General features: G+C 49.3%; 1 protein-coding gene across 1 annotated transcript; it reads right to left on the bottom strand.

Annotated features, from left to right (window-relative positions):
• Positions 1-187: 187 nt before the first annotated feature.
• Positions 188-14653, bottom strand: Smyd5 (SMYD family member 5). Its single transcript, NM_001107870.1, has 13 exons — positions 14538-14653; positions 8603-8711; positions 7973-8112; positions 7092-7213; positions 6695-6764; positions 6113-6217; positions 5254-5316; positions 5057-5127; positions 4724-4830; positions 4285-4341; positions 1996-2090; positions 1333-1403; positions 188-1253 (listed from the first exon to the last, which is right to left on the bottom strand). The coding sequence occupies exons 1-13, from the start codon at positions 14631-14633 to the stop codon at positions 1106-1108; spliced, it is 1254 nt and encodes a 417-aa protein (NP_001101340.1). The 5' UTR covers positions 14634-14653; the 3' UTR covers positions 188-1105.
• Between the last annotated feature and the right edge of the window lie 291 nt (positions 14654-14944).

Below are 14944 nucleotides of genomic sequence, written 5' to 3'. Positions count from 1 at the left end.
AAGGGGACCAGTCAGGCATGCTCCATCTGGCTCTACCTTGAAAAGGGCCTGAGGCATAGGCACTGGTCCTCCCTGGAAGCTCCTAGCAGAGCTATGTGCGGGCCTCTCTGAACAAACAGGGAGTGGTTGCTGTAATTCCCACAGTGCCCACCCAAGAGTGAGATGGTCATCTGTGGCGAGGAGGCAACAAAGCCCTGGCTCCTCTTCAAGTGTCCTGCCCAGCCTGTCAGGTTTCTGGAAGACTGGTGCTCCTCTTTGGAGATTGTAAAGGACCCTTGCTGGACCACTGCAGCTGGTCTCAGGCAAGACTGGGTATCCTAAATTATGGAGCAGTCTGTCATCTGCCATATTGTTAGTCTGAGAAAGGATGGTGGTCTCTGTCCTGATAAAGACAGGCATCGTCCACACATTATGGAGCTAGCCCCTTGCCTGAGCCTCAGAGGCAGAACACAGGCATAGCAATTCTGGAGTTTGGCCAACAGGTTAATCTCCACCTCCCCACTGTCCAGTGGGAACAGCCCAGCGCCCCTGGCAGAGTCTTTTGCAGTGTTGTTCTAAGGCCTACTCCCTTGTTCCTGCCTGTTGCTGGCAAGTGGCGGGCCATTACTTCAGCAGCAGCTGTGGTAAGTGAGCAGTAAGGAAGAGAGAGGTAAGGCTTCATATCACCTCTTTCTGGCAAGGAAACCAATCTGCTCTCAAGATTGGCCATTTTGTTGCCACCCTCAAATTAATAGCCTGTCAACAGGCGCCAAGCCTCTGGTGGATGCATGAGTTGAGTATGGGCTGAGGGGCCCAGAGGAAGAACACTATGAGGCCTGAGACTTGATTCAGTCTCACAGCTACACTGGAGCATGGCAGGGGAGGCCAGTTCTGGAAGGCTTGGTGATGGCACAGGGCCGATGCAGCTCAGCAGCAGTGCTCAGGGCATGAGGTCTGGTGAGGGGGCTCAGGTCCAGCCTTTATCCTACCCTCCAGCAGAATGCTAGAAGGGAGAAAGCAGGCAGTGGGTGCAAGGGGGAGGGGATGGTCCTTCCATCCACATTTGTGGAGGACAGGCCCCCTTTCCAGCAGGGTCTGGGCAGGGCCCCTTCCAGGCAAGGTGACGTCAGACATCAGTCATCTCATCCCCTAGTTCTGCATCTTCTGGCTCTCCTTCCTCCTCATCTTCCTCTTCCTCCTCTTCTGAGGTCACGTTAGGGTCATCAGCCTCTGCCAGGCATTTGGGACAGGAACAGACGAACAAGTAGTTCTCCCTTCAAAGTAGAGGGGTGACAAGTCAGATAGTTGCTGGGGCAGAAGAGCTCAGAGCCCAACCATGTCCCCATTTGGCACCTGAGGATCTTGTGGCGGCTATGGCGGCTGCGCTCCCGCTGACAGCAGTCTAAGTAGCTGATACAGATTTCCTGTAGGGTAGAGGAGGATCTGATTGCCTATGCCCTCCACCAGAAAGGAAGAGCTTCCCCAACAACTGCCTTATTCTCTATTGTTGACCACTGTTCCCTGCCTGAGAGCTAGGCCTCCAGTGTCTTTCAGCACTGTTCCATCCCATCCTCCAAGCTGGCAAGCCTCCCATCCAGGTCTAAGACAACAGACCTGGATGGAGGTTGCTTCAAAGCCCTGGGGAAAACCTGCTAGTAGCCAAGGTCTGTAGATGGGATCAGAGTTTAATCTTGGTTAACCTGTTAACTTGTGTAGGAGAAACTGTCAGGCTATGGTCACCAACCAGCACTGCCAATCCACACTAGCTCCTGTGGCCCAAGCCACAAAGAAATCAGAAAGGTAGCTGGGGTTAGGGACTGGGCACATAGCTCCACCTCAATCTGAGACTCTCTGAGGTAGCTTAATTGCTGGGAGGGGTTAGAGCACACTTATGGCCAAAAGGCTCAGGCCTGTGGTGACTCACCACCAGCCCAACAAAGGGCTCCAGCTAGTTCCTGCTGCTTCGGAAGGAGAAGCTGCAAGCCCTCTGCCCACCCTGCTGCCCAGCCCTCTCACCTCGCCTGGCTCAATATCCTCCAGGGCAGTGACGTGTAAAAGGAAGTTGTTTTCTGGGAAGGAGGTCTCCGCATTGGGGACACAGCTGTGGTTGCCTAGGTCACAATAGACAGGTAACAAGTAAAGAGTGTGTATAACCCAAGACCTTGCACATGCTAAGCAAGCATTCCATAACTGGTCTACACTCAGCCCCTAGTTTTGAATCTGGGTCTTGCTATGTACCTCAGGCTATCCTTAAACTTGTGACACTTGCCTCTGACTCCTAAGTGCATCATGATACCCACCATAAGAATCAGCTTTTTTTTTTTTTTTTTTTTTTTTTTTTTTGGTTCTTTTTTTCGGAGCTGGGGACCGAACCCAGGGCCTTGCGAACCCAGGGCCTTGCGCTTCCTAGGTAAGCGCTCTACCACTGAGCTAAATCCCCAGCTTTAAAGAATCAGCTTTAAAACTGGTAATTCTACAGGCAGGTAGATGGCTCAGCAGATACTTCAAGCCCGACAGCCTGAGTAATCCCTACAACTGACTCAGTAGAAAGAACTGACTCTGACCTCCACGTGCACACCACAGCCTATGTGTGTAAATAAATAAATGTTAAAAACAAAACAGTCACGCATGGTGACACTGGCCTTTAATCAGTACTCAGGAGGTGGTGCAAGGGGATCTACATAGCAAGTTTTAGGCCCTGCAGGCTACATAGTGAGACCTTGTCTCAAAAAAATACACACACACACATATACCAAACTAATATTCTCTTTTTTTTTTTTTTCTTTTTTCTTTTTTTTTCGGAGCTGGGGACCGAACCCAGGGCCTTGCGCTTGCTAGGCAAGCGCCATACCACTGAGCTAAATCCCCAACCCCCCAAACTAATATTCTCAAGCCAAGCATAGTTGTTCACACAAGTAATCTCTACTCCTTGAGCCTGATAAGATTTGCTATGAGTTTGAGTTCCAACTGGACCACACAGTGAGTTCCAGTCTAGTCAGGACTCAAGACCCTTGTCTCAAAACAAAACAAAACATGCTGGGCATGGTATAATAGTGTCAGCATTTAGGAAGGGGAGCCAGGGATCAGGAGTCCAAAAGTCATCCTTGGCTACACAGCAAGTTCAAGGTCAACCTGGACTACAGGAGATCCTGTTTCAAAACTATTTGTTTATTTACTTAGATGTGCATTGGTGTTTTGCCTGCATGTATGTTTGTGTGAAGGTGTCAGATCTTGGGAGTTATAGCCACTTGTGAGTTGCCATGTGGGGAACCAAACCCGTGTCTTCTGGAAGAGAACCAATGCTCTCAACTACTGAGCCATCTCTCCAGCTCCTATGTCTCTTAAAAAAAAAAAAAAAAAGCCTTAATTCAACAAAGCTGTGGGTTATTTTTATTATGGTTGAACACTGCAGGGAAGGGCAGGTCTAAGGCCCCATTTCCTTTCTCCCTACCCAGTGTTCTTTCCTGAAGACCACAGTGGGAGTACAGTGTGCCTTGTGTCACTATGGGTTGCACACACACCCCAGACTGACCATTGTTCTCATATGTCCCATTACCTCATTGAGGGAGGCATGGGCTCTGAGGACTCGCCTACAACAAACCATTTATTTCTGTCTGTGGACGTGGATCCCTGACCACACAACCTGGGAGAAGTTAGTAGTGGGAAAAGCAGGAAGTGGAAGGCTGGGATCTAGAAAAGTCTTGATTGGAGGTGGCCTTGGCCTTCCCAGAAGGTGCTAAGGACTTCCAGCCCAACCCCCTCCCCCAAGATCCTACAAGCCTCAGGCTCTTAAGTGATTCCTGACCACACTCCATAGGGCAGTGGTGGTGCAATGCCTATGCTTCCCCCCCTTTGCAAGAAGGAGGACTCTGTGCCTCCCCTGTAGGTGGATGTGGCTCACTGCAAACATCTATTAAACACAGGCAGGAGGCTGGGCATCCTGGAAACACCACAAACAAGTGAAGGAGTGAACCAGAAAGAAATAAAGAAAGGAAGGGGGTTGGGGATTTAGCTCAGTGGTAGAGCGCTTGCCTAGGAAGCGCAAGGCCCTGGGTTTGGTCCCCAGCTGGGGGGGGGGGGGGAGGAAGGAAGGAAGGGGGAAAGGGGAAAGGGGGGAAGGGAAGGGAAGGAAGGAGAGGAAGGAAGAAACTGATAAAGCGATAATTTCCAAGAAAATCTCCAAAGACAGACAGACCTAACCCCACTTCTAGACTTGCCCTGGTCAGCCTAGAAGGCGCAAACTGGGAAAGATGGCCTGGTAGGAAAGAAGCATGTAGGCCCATTCCTCCCCAGTCCAAGACTCACAGCAGCTTTGAAGCACGAAGAGGCCGGATCCCTCACAGTTAAGGAACTCTCCGGTTGCTGTAAGAAAGTAATGTGCAGATACACTAGAAAAGGAAATTAAACTCACGAGAATAGACATCAGCTCTACTCTCCTGCCAATCCTCCAAATTAGATAGCTAGGCTCTACCATTTTACCTAAATTTGCTTCCCAAGAAGCCTTGTTCTTCGGTCTATACCACTACCTATTTATCTGGCACTCTCCCTTCCCCCACCATGGAGCCTCTGGATGGGTCTCAGGACCACTTCTCCCCTCCAAGTCCTGTGGACAGATCTGAGGCTTCCCATGGGCACATAGAGATTCCCTATCCCTTATAAGCTTAGAGCTCCTGGCAAGAACATGTCCACTATCTAACTAGGAAGGCTCTAAGGGTAGGGGAAGCCACAGTCCCATCTCACCAACCTGCCTCGATGTCCTTGTACAACTGGTCAATGAAGGTGTCTAGCTGTTCCCGTTCCTGAGGCTTCAGCTCCAGTGCATCACAGGCATGTACCCACTGACTGAGGGAACTAAGCAGCCATGGATGGAAACAACCCAGGTCACAGAGCTCTCCATGTCTAGGCACATTAAGCCCAGGCAGAAGAGTTTCCTCTGCCTCACTCCTCCCATCCAGGTAATGGCAACACCCAATCCCACCATCTTGAGGGAATCTGTGACTACCTTCCTCCATTAATCTTCTATCTGAACCCCTGAATTAGGGGATTACCTAATAGGTCTAGAACATTCTCTCCTAACCTGGTTCCAATCCCTTGACCGTTGGTCCCAACAAGGGCAAAGAGAGACCGGAATCCATCTGGTGTGAACCACTGTAGGGAGAGAAAGGTGAGTCTAATGCTGCTTTTCCTAATCCGACCACACTAAGAGTTGTCCTCACTTCAACTCCAGGCCTAGAGCACCAGGAAAAAAGGCCTTGTGGGCCTTCCCACACTTACCTGACTGAGGGTCTCCTCATAAAGGGCCTCTGTGAAGAGCCTACGCAGAAGTTCCAGCTGGCCCTGGTTTAGGGGAAACAGAGGGACACTGCAGCCCTGGATGGAAACTTCCCCTTAGCACCAGGTAAGTGGGAAAATCAGGTACTAGAAGGGAAAGGACCAACTGTGTGGCCTGGGCTTTCCCGGGGGAAAGTACTTATCTCTAAAGTCTGCAGGCTCCAAGTGAAGGTGCACACTCCAACCTTTTAGCTGTTTCCAGTACTTACTCTAGCCAGGCTGAGGCAGTGTGGCTGAGAACACCTCTCCTCACCCTCCCTTAGAGTGTCCCTGAGACTTGCTTGGCCTCTGACCAGCTTGGCTTCCCCCCTCTTTCTTCTAGATCCAGTACAGCAACACTTACCCTGAGGGATACATCTTTCCCACAGCTGCATTCCTACCCTCTACATCCCTCCCTCGAGCATTCTCTACCTCCGGCAGCCTCCCCACTTGGGCAGTTCCAAAGGAAGGCTGAGGTCCTTAGTGTCTCATTCTGACCACATGAATTTCACATAACTCTGATCTGTGAACCCCCAGCCCTCCACTCTCCAGAAAACCTGATGTACCTGCTTCTGCCTTCCTCAGAGTCTTGCCTTCCCATGGAATGATGAGCACTGGGGTACTTCCAATTTTAGGTCTATCTTAGGTCACAAAGGTAAATGGCACTAGGAAGGCACATTCTCTGAAGGGACTTTTAGGACCAGGTTTTAACCCCCACTGTAGCCGAGAAGAGACCAAAGGTGGAGTTTGTCCTCTACAGGTAGCCATACAACTCCAGGCTACTTGAGGGGTGGGGGGAAAGGGGTCATGGGAGGAAACGAACCTTGAATTTGTCCCCCAGGAGTTTGTGGACAATTTCCTCCTCCTCATTGGCTGTCTTGCTGCAGAAATGGGAGAAGAGCCTGACCCAGTGGTCCTTGTCCTTGGCCTGCACAGCAAATATACGTGTCCATGTGGAACAGAGAGATTATGAGTCTCAAGTCCCTTCCCTCAGGATATGACCACCACCCAAGAGTTTGGGCCCAGGTCTCCTTCCCCACTCTGCCCACACATTTCCTAGCTGGGACAGGGCTTGCCAACTCAAAACACCCTGAAAACAGAAGGGCACGAGGAGAAGAGTGAAGACAGAGGGTCCACAAGACCGCTCACTCTGTGTGAGAGACACTATCCTGGGATAGTGACACCTATTGATCAAATTCAGGAAATGCTGCTACATAAGACAGAAATCTCACAGAAAACCAAGGCAGGCAAAACCAGGGCCATAGCCTGGTTTCTGGTTAGCATGCTCTGGAGGTTCTGCAGAGCAGGCAGCTGTCCTTCAGGAAACCCAGAAGCTAGAGCATCCAAGCGAGGTCAGGTAGCTGAGTGAGACCCAGGACTGACTAGGGCCAGCTTCTCTGCTCACCTGCTTCACTGTGGCTACCATCCGGGCCATCAGCATTATACTCGCAGTCTCAGGAGGATAGTGAACACTCCTAGGGAAGGAGAAAAACGTGTGACCTAGGAGTTCCCCCTCTAAGGGCAGAGCCAGGCAGGGCCAGTATGAAGGCTACAGGGACACTTCCTGCCTTCCATCAGTTATCAAAGGCTGGACTTAGGCAATCCCTTAGGGTCTGGTGGACTCTGGAGTGTGTAAAGTACTGACAATGGTAGGGTGGCTGTTTACATTCAAGGCTGAAACTGTGCCTTCTGTTTAAGCCTAACAAGAGAGAACACGACTTATGGATATAACTCACCAGAGCTCCCCACAGCTGCTGAGCTGAGGCGGGAATGGAGGGAAGGGTAAGGAGAGGAAGACTTACCTCCATGCCTCCTGCAGCTTATTGAGGGGGTGCCGGGGGTCATCCTGGGATGGGCCTGGGCACAGGATCTGGTGGTACTGCTCTGCAGCTGCCAGCCGACACTCTGCACTGCAGTACGTCACCTGTTAGGTGGAGTGGAGGCTAGCACACAGGACCTGGGGCCCTCTCCTCATCTAACTGCATTCTTTCCATAACAGCCCTGGAGCAAGAGCTCAGTGAAGATAAATAGAGTGTTCTAGGAGCATGCACCTACCCTAAGTTTGTTATACTACATGAAGGGAAGAGAGCTTTTCAGCTGCCTACAAACTCCCAAGAAAAAAGTATGTCCCACTGTGATGGTTTGATAAGAATGGCCCTCACAGACTCATGTGTTTGAATGCTTGGCCATAGGGAGAGGCACTATTAGGAGGTGTGGCCATGTTAGAAGAAGTGTGTCACTTTTGGGGGTGGGCTTTGAGGTCATATATGCTCAAGCAACGCCCAGTGTGGGACAGTCTCCTGCTGCTTGTAGACCAAGATGTAGACCTCTCAGCTCCTCCAGTGCCATGTCTGCCTACACACTACCATGCTTCCTGCCATGATAATGGACTAAATCTATCAAACTGTAATCCAGCGCCAATTAAACGTTTCGTTTAAAAGAGTTGTGTGGTCATGGTGCCTCTTCACAGCAATGGAAACCCTAAGGCCCACCATAACCATTCTGAACAATGGACACGGGCAGCAAAGCAGCCGAACTGTTACTGGGTCCTTTCACAATCACACACTACACTGTGAGCCTTGAGGACAGACTAGTTCAGTTCAGACTCTGGCTCACCAGTAAAGACTTAACTAAAGCCTCCTTGGCCTGCCTCCTTTCCTGTGCGTTCCCCAGGGGTGCTCACCTGGCAGCGGGGGCAGTTCTGGTGGAGGTCCTTGCGCACACTGCATAGCTCTGGGTGTGGTAGAACCTGGCCTGGTTTCCCAGTCAGCCTCTGGGCATTCTCCTCTGCCTTCTCCAGTGCCCGAAGACAGTGGTCACAGGCTGCAGGGAAGCAAGACACAGTAAGTCCCTCTTTCAAGAAAGTCTAGCTACTGATCCCACTGCTTCCCCTTCAGACTCAGTCTGTAGGGTTTCCTGCCTCAGACTGGTGCTGCTTTCTGTTTCTCTCTAGCTTAAGAAAAATAGGAAAAAGCTGGCAAAGTTAAGGGCATCTCGCTCTGGCACCTAACTGTCTGCACTGAGCATGGGTTATGCACAATGTTTCAGTCGGGATGTCTAAGGTACACAGCTCTTCAGCATGATGTCCAATAGAGAGTTGTTCCCAAGAAGCATTTTGGAGGCACCTCCCGTCGCAGCTACACAGCCCCAAACACAAAGGTAGCCAGAGATGTAGTTCTCAGGTCCTATTCTCCAAGGAAAGACAGCATTTCCTTCCAACACCCAGAAGGTCAGCCAGGAGATGTGTGAGGCTCTGTTCCATGCACAAAATGGACATTTCAGGAGCTGCCTGAAGTAGGCAAGATGTACTCACCCCGGTACCGATAAAGTGCATTCCAGAGAAACTGTGAAGCTACTAGCGGTCTTTCGATGAAGATGGTCTCTCCCTTCCGAATCAGCTGTGTGGCAAACAGTCCCTTTCCCTAACAGGGCAAAGAACAGACAGGGTAAGACATTGCTCCAAACCTGCTGGAGCCTGGGCTACCTAAGACATTGTTTAAAAGAAAACAGGCTTGAAGGATGGGTCAGTAGTTAAGTGTGTTTGTTTTATAATCATGAGGACCAGAATTTGGATCCCAATACCCATATAATAATCCAGATGTCTCTACAAATGCCTGAAACCCCAGGTCCAAAGAGGGCAGAAACAGGAAGATCACTGGGGCCTGCTAGCTTTCAGTGAAGCTAAGCCATGAGCCCCAGATTCAGGAAGAGACCCTACCTCAGGGGAATAGGTGGAGTGTAATGAAGAGGAAACCCAATGCCCTCTACTAGCCTATGTTCACATACACAGGTATGCATATCTACATACACAGAGGGCATGCACATGCACGTGCACGCGCGCGCGCACACACACACACACACGCACGCACGCACGCACGCACGCACGCACGCACGCACGCACGCACGCACACGATATAACTAAGAACAGGGCTAAAGAGAATTTAGGATGTTTACTGCTCTTCTACAAGACACACTGTTTCTCAGCATTGACAACAGGCAGCTTACACACACTTCTTTTTTTTTTTTTCCTTTTCTTTTTTTCGGAGCTGGGGACCGAACCCAGGGCCTGAGCTAAATCCCCAACCCCAGCTTACACACACTTCTAACTACAGTTCTAGGTGACCCAAAGCCCCCAAACCACTGGCACCAAACCCATGTGGGACAAAGACAAATCTCCAAGAGCTCACGGGAGGCTGCCATCTGCTCCTCTCTCAGCCCACAATACCTGGCCAAGGAGGGAGCTACCTCAGCAGCCATCGGAACACCCAGACAATCTAGAATGGCCAGGGCAAAGCCACGGTTCCTAGTGACGCTGGGGCCTCCTACACCAGCAGTGACTACTAGGATGGCACTATCCTCAATTCCCCATGAGACCTTGTGCTGCTGTTCAGGGTTTCAGAGACATCCTATATCCCAACAGAAAGCAGCCTAGTTTGGGGGAGAACTGACCTCTTTCTTGCAGTGTTCAAAGGATGCATAAAGCACTGAACTAGTCCTAGAACCAGCTCCTGACATCTCCTGGGAACCTCCTAGCCAACTGTTTCCCATTGGAGAAGTGGGTATTGAAATAATTCTGCCAGGCAGTTTCCAAGGTGTGGTAATATAGTGCAAGTGAGCACCCTTGTGAACTCTACCTCTTCACCACCCAGTATTTAAAAGGCCCCCTTTTTCTTTTAAAGATTTATTATATATGAGTATATGCACAGACCTGCTAAATCAGAATGTGCACTCATGTGTGTGTGTGTGTGTGTGTGTGTGTGTGATATGCATGCACGAGTGTGGGTGCTGTGGAGCAATCAGATGACAACCTTTAGCAATCCGCTCTCTTTTTCCACTATGGGATCCAGGCAATAAGCTCAAGCTGTCAGGCTTGTATGGCAAGCATTTTTCCCTCATGAGCCATCTCCCAGGACAGAAATTTGCATTTTAAGAAGATACCAGTGATCCCTTCGCACACTAAAGATTAAGAAGCCTAGCCTGGGGCTGGAGAGATGGCTCAGTGGTTAAGAGCACTGACTGCCCAGAGGTCATGAATTCAATTCCCAGCAACCACATGATGGCTCACAACCATCTGTAATAGGATCCAATGCCCTCTTCCAATGTGTCTGAAGACAGCAACAGTGTACTCATATACATGAAATAAATAAATAAATCTTTAAAAAAAAAAAAAGAAGCCTACCCTGAGCTAGGCAGTGGTGATTCTAGCACTAGGGAGGTAAAGGCAGGCAGATCTCTGAGTTCAAGGCCTGCCTAGGGTCTACAGAGCATAATCCAGGAAACTGTCTCAAAAATAAATAAATGCATACACAAATAAATCAATAACAATAACAATAAAACAGAACAAACCTAGCCTGGCAGACAAGAGCCTAGGCAGCTAATGGTTCTGCTGACACTGCTTTAGCAAATGCTTCCAAAAAAGAGCTGCCATCAGAGTGGCAGAGAAAATGCCCCATCACTGCTGTTACCACAGCAGCTTCCCATTTCCCTTCAGCAGGCACTGGGTGCAGATGGGCCTTTGCCACCTCAGCCTATACATAACCCAGAAAGCTTCTTTCCTTTCTGGACAGTGTCTCCCTACATAACCCAGTCTGTCTCTGAACTTACAATAGCTCTTCCTGGGCAGGGATAACAGGTGTGTGCCACTATCCAGCTCTAGAAGTGTGCGTCCAGGCTGACTTCAAATGTGTTTCGTCCTCTAGAATACAGAAGTAAGCAGACCTCTGAGGTTGAGGCTAAGTTCCAGGACAGCTCAGGCTACACAGAGAAACCCTGGGAGTGGAGGTGGGTATGGGACAGGGAGGAGAACTATAGAGTTCCCCTCCCTTAGGTCCTGGAAGACCAAATGCAGAAAAGATTTAGGCACTAAAGCAGAGAGCCAGAGGAATGGTGGTTGGTGTCAGAAACTCCAGCATCTAGGAGGAAGGAAAGTCAGGAGTTCTAGCCCCCTCAGAAACAACATTCTACTCATTCCTCAAATATACAAAAGTATGAAAAATAAAGAAAATGTCCCCAATGCATAAGATCAAGAAGCATGCAAGGTTAGGCACTGTGGCTCATACCTGTTTCTCAGAATCCAGGAAGCTAAGACAAGAGGACTACCTTAAGTTCAAGGCTAACCCGAGCTACATAATGCAGTGGTTCTCAATCTTCCTAATGCCGTGAGCTTAATACAGTTCCTTACGTTGTGGGGACCCAGCCATAAAATTATTTTTTTTCTTTTCTTTTTTTCAGAGCTGGGGACCGAACCCAGGGCCTTGCACTTGCTAGGCAAGCGCTCTACCACTGAGCTAAATTCCCAACCCCCATAAAATTATTTTTGTTGCTACTGCTTAACTGTAATTTTGCTACTGTTATATTGCAAAGTAAGTATCTGGGTTTTCCCATGGTCTTAGGTGACCCCTGTGAAAAGGTCATTCAACCCCCAAAAGGTCACAACCCACAGGTTGAGAACTGCTGATATAATGGCTTCTACATCAGGAGGACAAGAGAAGGGTGAGATCAAGGAAGGGAAGACAAACTTTAAGAGAGAATTATACAACTCTTAGCCCAGACAGTACAGTCAACAGTCTTTACAAGGCCATCCGATAGCTCAGTGAGTGAAATGCTCTGTGCGTCAAGTCTGACAACCTGCGCTCCATCTTCAGATCTCACACTGAAAACAAGAGAACCAGCTACTGAGCATTATCTTCTGAGCTCTACATGTATGATGTGGCACATACGCATCCATGTCCAGAGACACACACATATCATACACACAAGTAAACAATACTTTAAAGTGCTTGAGGTTCCATTAAATAACTGTTTGGACAAATACAATTATCAAAATGATTTTAAAGGAAGCAAGCCCAAATTAGTGCACAATGCTAGGCTTTATCCGGTGTACAGCAGTATACCATTCCAATTGGCACCGACTAGACCTCGTTAGGTTTCATTCTCCACTGATTGGTCCCTGGCATAACAGTTCACCGAGATCTAAAAGTCATTCCTCCTAACATCCACAGAAGCAGAAGTCCCCTCTCATCATGCTTTAGGAGATAGTTCTCTAAAACATTCAAAGGATAAGGGATTCTCATTTCACTCTAAGCAGACATGAGTGTTCTACGGTAACCCCAGGAAGACAGCACAAAAGGAAAGAAACTTACAAATCAATCACAACAGATGACTGCAGCTGCCAGAGCCCTCCATAAGCTGTGAGTCCACAGGAAGGTGGTTCTCCCCAGCAGAATAGTAGGGATAGGCAGAGGATGTGACCAGCTAGAGTTTGTTTTTGTTTTTTGTTTTTTTTAAAGATTTATTTATTTATTTTATGTATATGAATACACCGAGCTGTCCACAGACACACCAGAAGAGGGCGTCAGATCCCATTACAGATGGTTGTGAGCCACCATGTGGTTGCTGGGAATTGAACTCAGGACCTCTGGAAGAGCAGTTAGTGCTCTTAACCACTGAGCCATCTCTCCAGCCCTGGAGTTTGTTTTTTAGACATGATTTTACTCTGTTCCCCAGGCTGGCCTGGAACTCACAAGAGTCCCCTTGCCTCAGTCTTCTGAGTTGCTGGAACACAGGCCAGGGCCACAAAGCCTAGGCACTAGCTGGGGTCTTAAGAGAAGTCTAGGAAAGAACTGGGCAAGGAGACTGGTGGAGTGAAAAAATGAGACCAAGTTAGGGGAGGATTACAAAAGGGTGATGTAAGATGAAAGGATTTCTGATCTGAGATACTTCAAACTGTGGGACCCGAGAAGGACCTGCTCTGGGTGGTAATGGGGATGTGAGCAGCTAAGGACACTAAGGAAACAGGAAGCTGACTTCCCACCCACAGATGACAGGAGCACTCCCTCCCAACGCCTATGGAACACAAAGACAAGAGAACTTAGGATAGAAACCTAGGCAGGTACAGAGATGCAAATGATCTCAGAGCTAACATCTTGGCCCAAGGACTTGCACATTATTATTGTTCGACCTGACTTTTACCCTGAGGAATGCAAATGAAGACAAAACCATACCATTCTGCACATATCAACTGGCAAAGGCATAGAGGGAAAAACAGTGCTGGAGAGAAACAAAGTTTGTCTGCACTGAAATCCCAGCAGCAAGACCTTTGCTCTCAGGACAGACAAGATATGGAGCCATAAATAGGGCTGGAGAGATGGCTCAGTGGTTAAGAGCCCTGGTTACTCTTCCAGAGGTCCTGAGTTCAAGTCCCAGCAACCACATGGTGGCTCAGAGCCATCTATAATGAGATCTGATGCCCTCTTCTGATGTGTCTGAAGACAGCTACAGTGTACTCATATATAATAAATCTTAAAAAAAAAAAAAAAAGCTATAAATAAGGATTTGGTTGAATGAAGTGTGCCCCCCACCCTAAAATTCTATCGGCCAACTCTTTAACCAAGTAGAAATGGGATCACTGATACTAAAGATGTACTGAAAACATGTATTAAAAGAAACTGTGGGGGTGGGGAGGATGGGTGGGTGTGGTGTTTCAGTCACAAGGCCGGTAACCCAACACAAGGTGAGTTCAAGTCCAGCCTCGAGTACAATTTGCAGTGATTTTTATCTTTACTTATGTGCATTTTCTACTCTACAGGGAATAAAACACGATTAATAGAGCCAAGCATACTGGCACAAGTCTTTAATCTCAACACTAGTGAAGCAGGGCCAGCCTGGTTTACATAGTGAGTTCCAGGGCAGTCAGAGTTACATAATGAGACCCTGTCTCAAAACAAAAACAAAACAAAAAACACAACAGCAGCAACAAAAAGAACCACAATACAAATCATGAAATCATGTCATTCTCTTGCTTAAAATCCTTCAGGATGAGTGCTCGGTGTGTAGATTCTGGTCCATGTCTCCACCCATACCTTAGTCAGAAGGGTCGCTGGGGGCCCAGGATGCTTTATACCTCAGTTCCCTCGGCTAAGTACTCCCCACCCACTATCTCCAGAATAGTAGCTAAGCCCCAGCCTAGCCAAGGATGGCTTTAATCTGGCCCAGGATATCCCTCAACCCCAGGACCTCCCAGAGCCTCAACTCCACCCAGGACACCGGCAGCACGGCCACCCGTGAACCGGGTTACTCCAGGAAGAGTGCGCATGCAGGGTCCCAGGCTGGAATTTCCCCGCGCGATATTGCCACGAGTCATGCCACGAGGACTGACCCTGCACCCCGGGCCCAAGCAGGAACCAGACCAGCGCCGAGGGGCCCGGACTCCAGAATGGCTCTCCGGGAGGGGTCCAACCCGGCCTCACCTTGGCGCTGCTCACAAAACGGACTTCCACGGAGCCCCGGGCACCGCCTGCCACGCCCACGCAGAAGGAGAACACGTCGCACATGGAGGCCGCCATCTTGGGCACGCCTCCGCCTTCTGACCCTTGACCCCTTCCTGGGATGCCCCGCCCACCGAGTCGCCAAGCGCTCACTTCCCCACCTTTCCCCGCCCCGGGACGTGGCAAGCAACACCGACAACTTGCTCTGCAGTGATTCAAGGCTTTTGGTGTCTTGGTTGCTTAATTGGGTGGAACCCGGGTGATTGTGTGCTTGGACTTCTGGTAGTCTGTGTCTGACTCGGTGTCCTATGTCGGAGTCCATGAATGACGGCTGATGGAGTAGCTCAGGGGAAACCCCTAGCCTTTCCCAGCTGTGTTCTTAATTGTCC

Source organism: Rattus norvegicus, chromosome 4, assembly GCF_036323735.1.
Source record: "Rattus norvegicus strain BN/NHsdMcwi chromosome 4, GRCr8, whole genome shotgun sequence".
In the NCBI taxonomy this organism is placed as follows: Eukaryota; Metazoa; Chordata; class Mammalia; order Rodentia; family Muridae; genus Rattus; species Rattus norvegicus.
The sequence above is the reverse complement of the archived record's forward strand: the minus strand, read 5'-3'. Positions and strand labels throughout refer to the sequence as shown.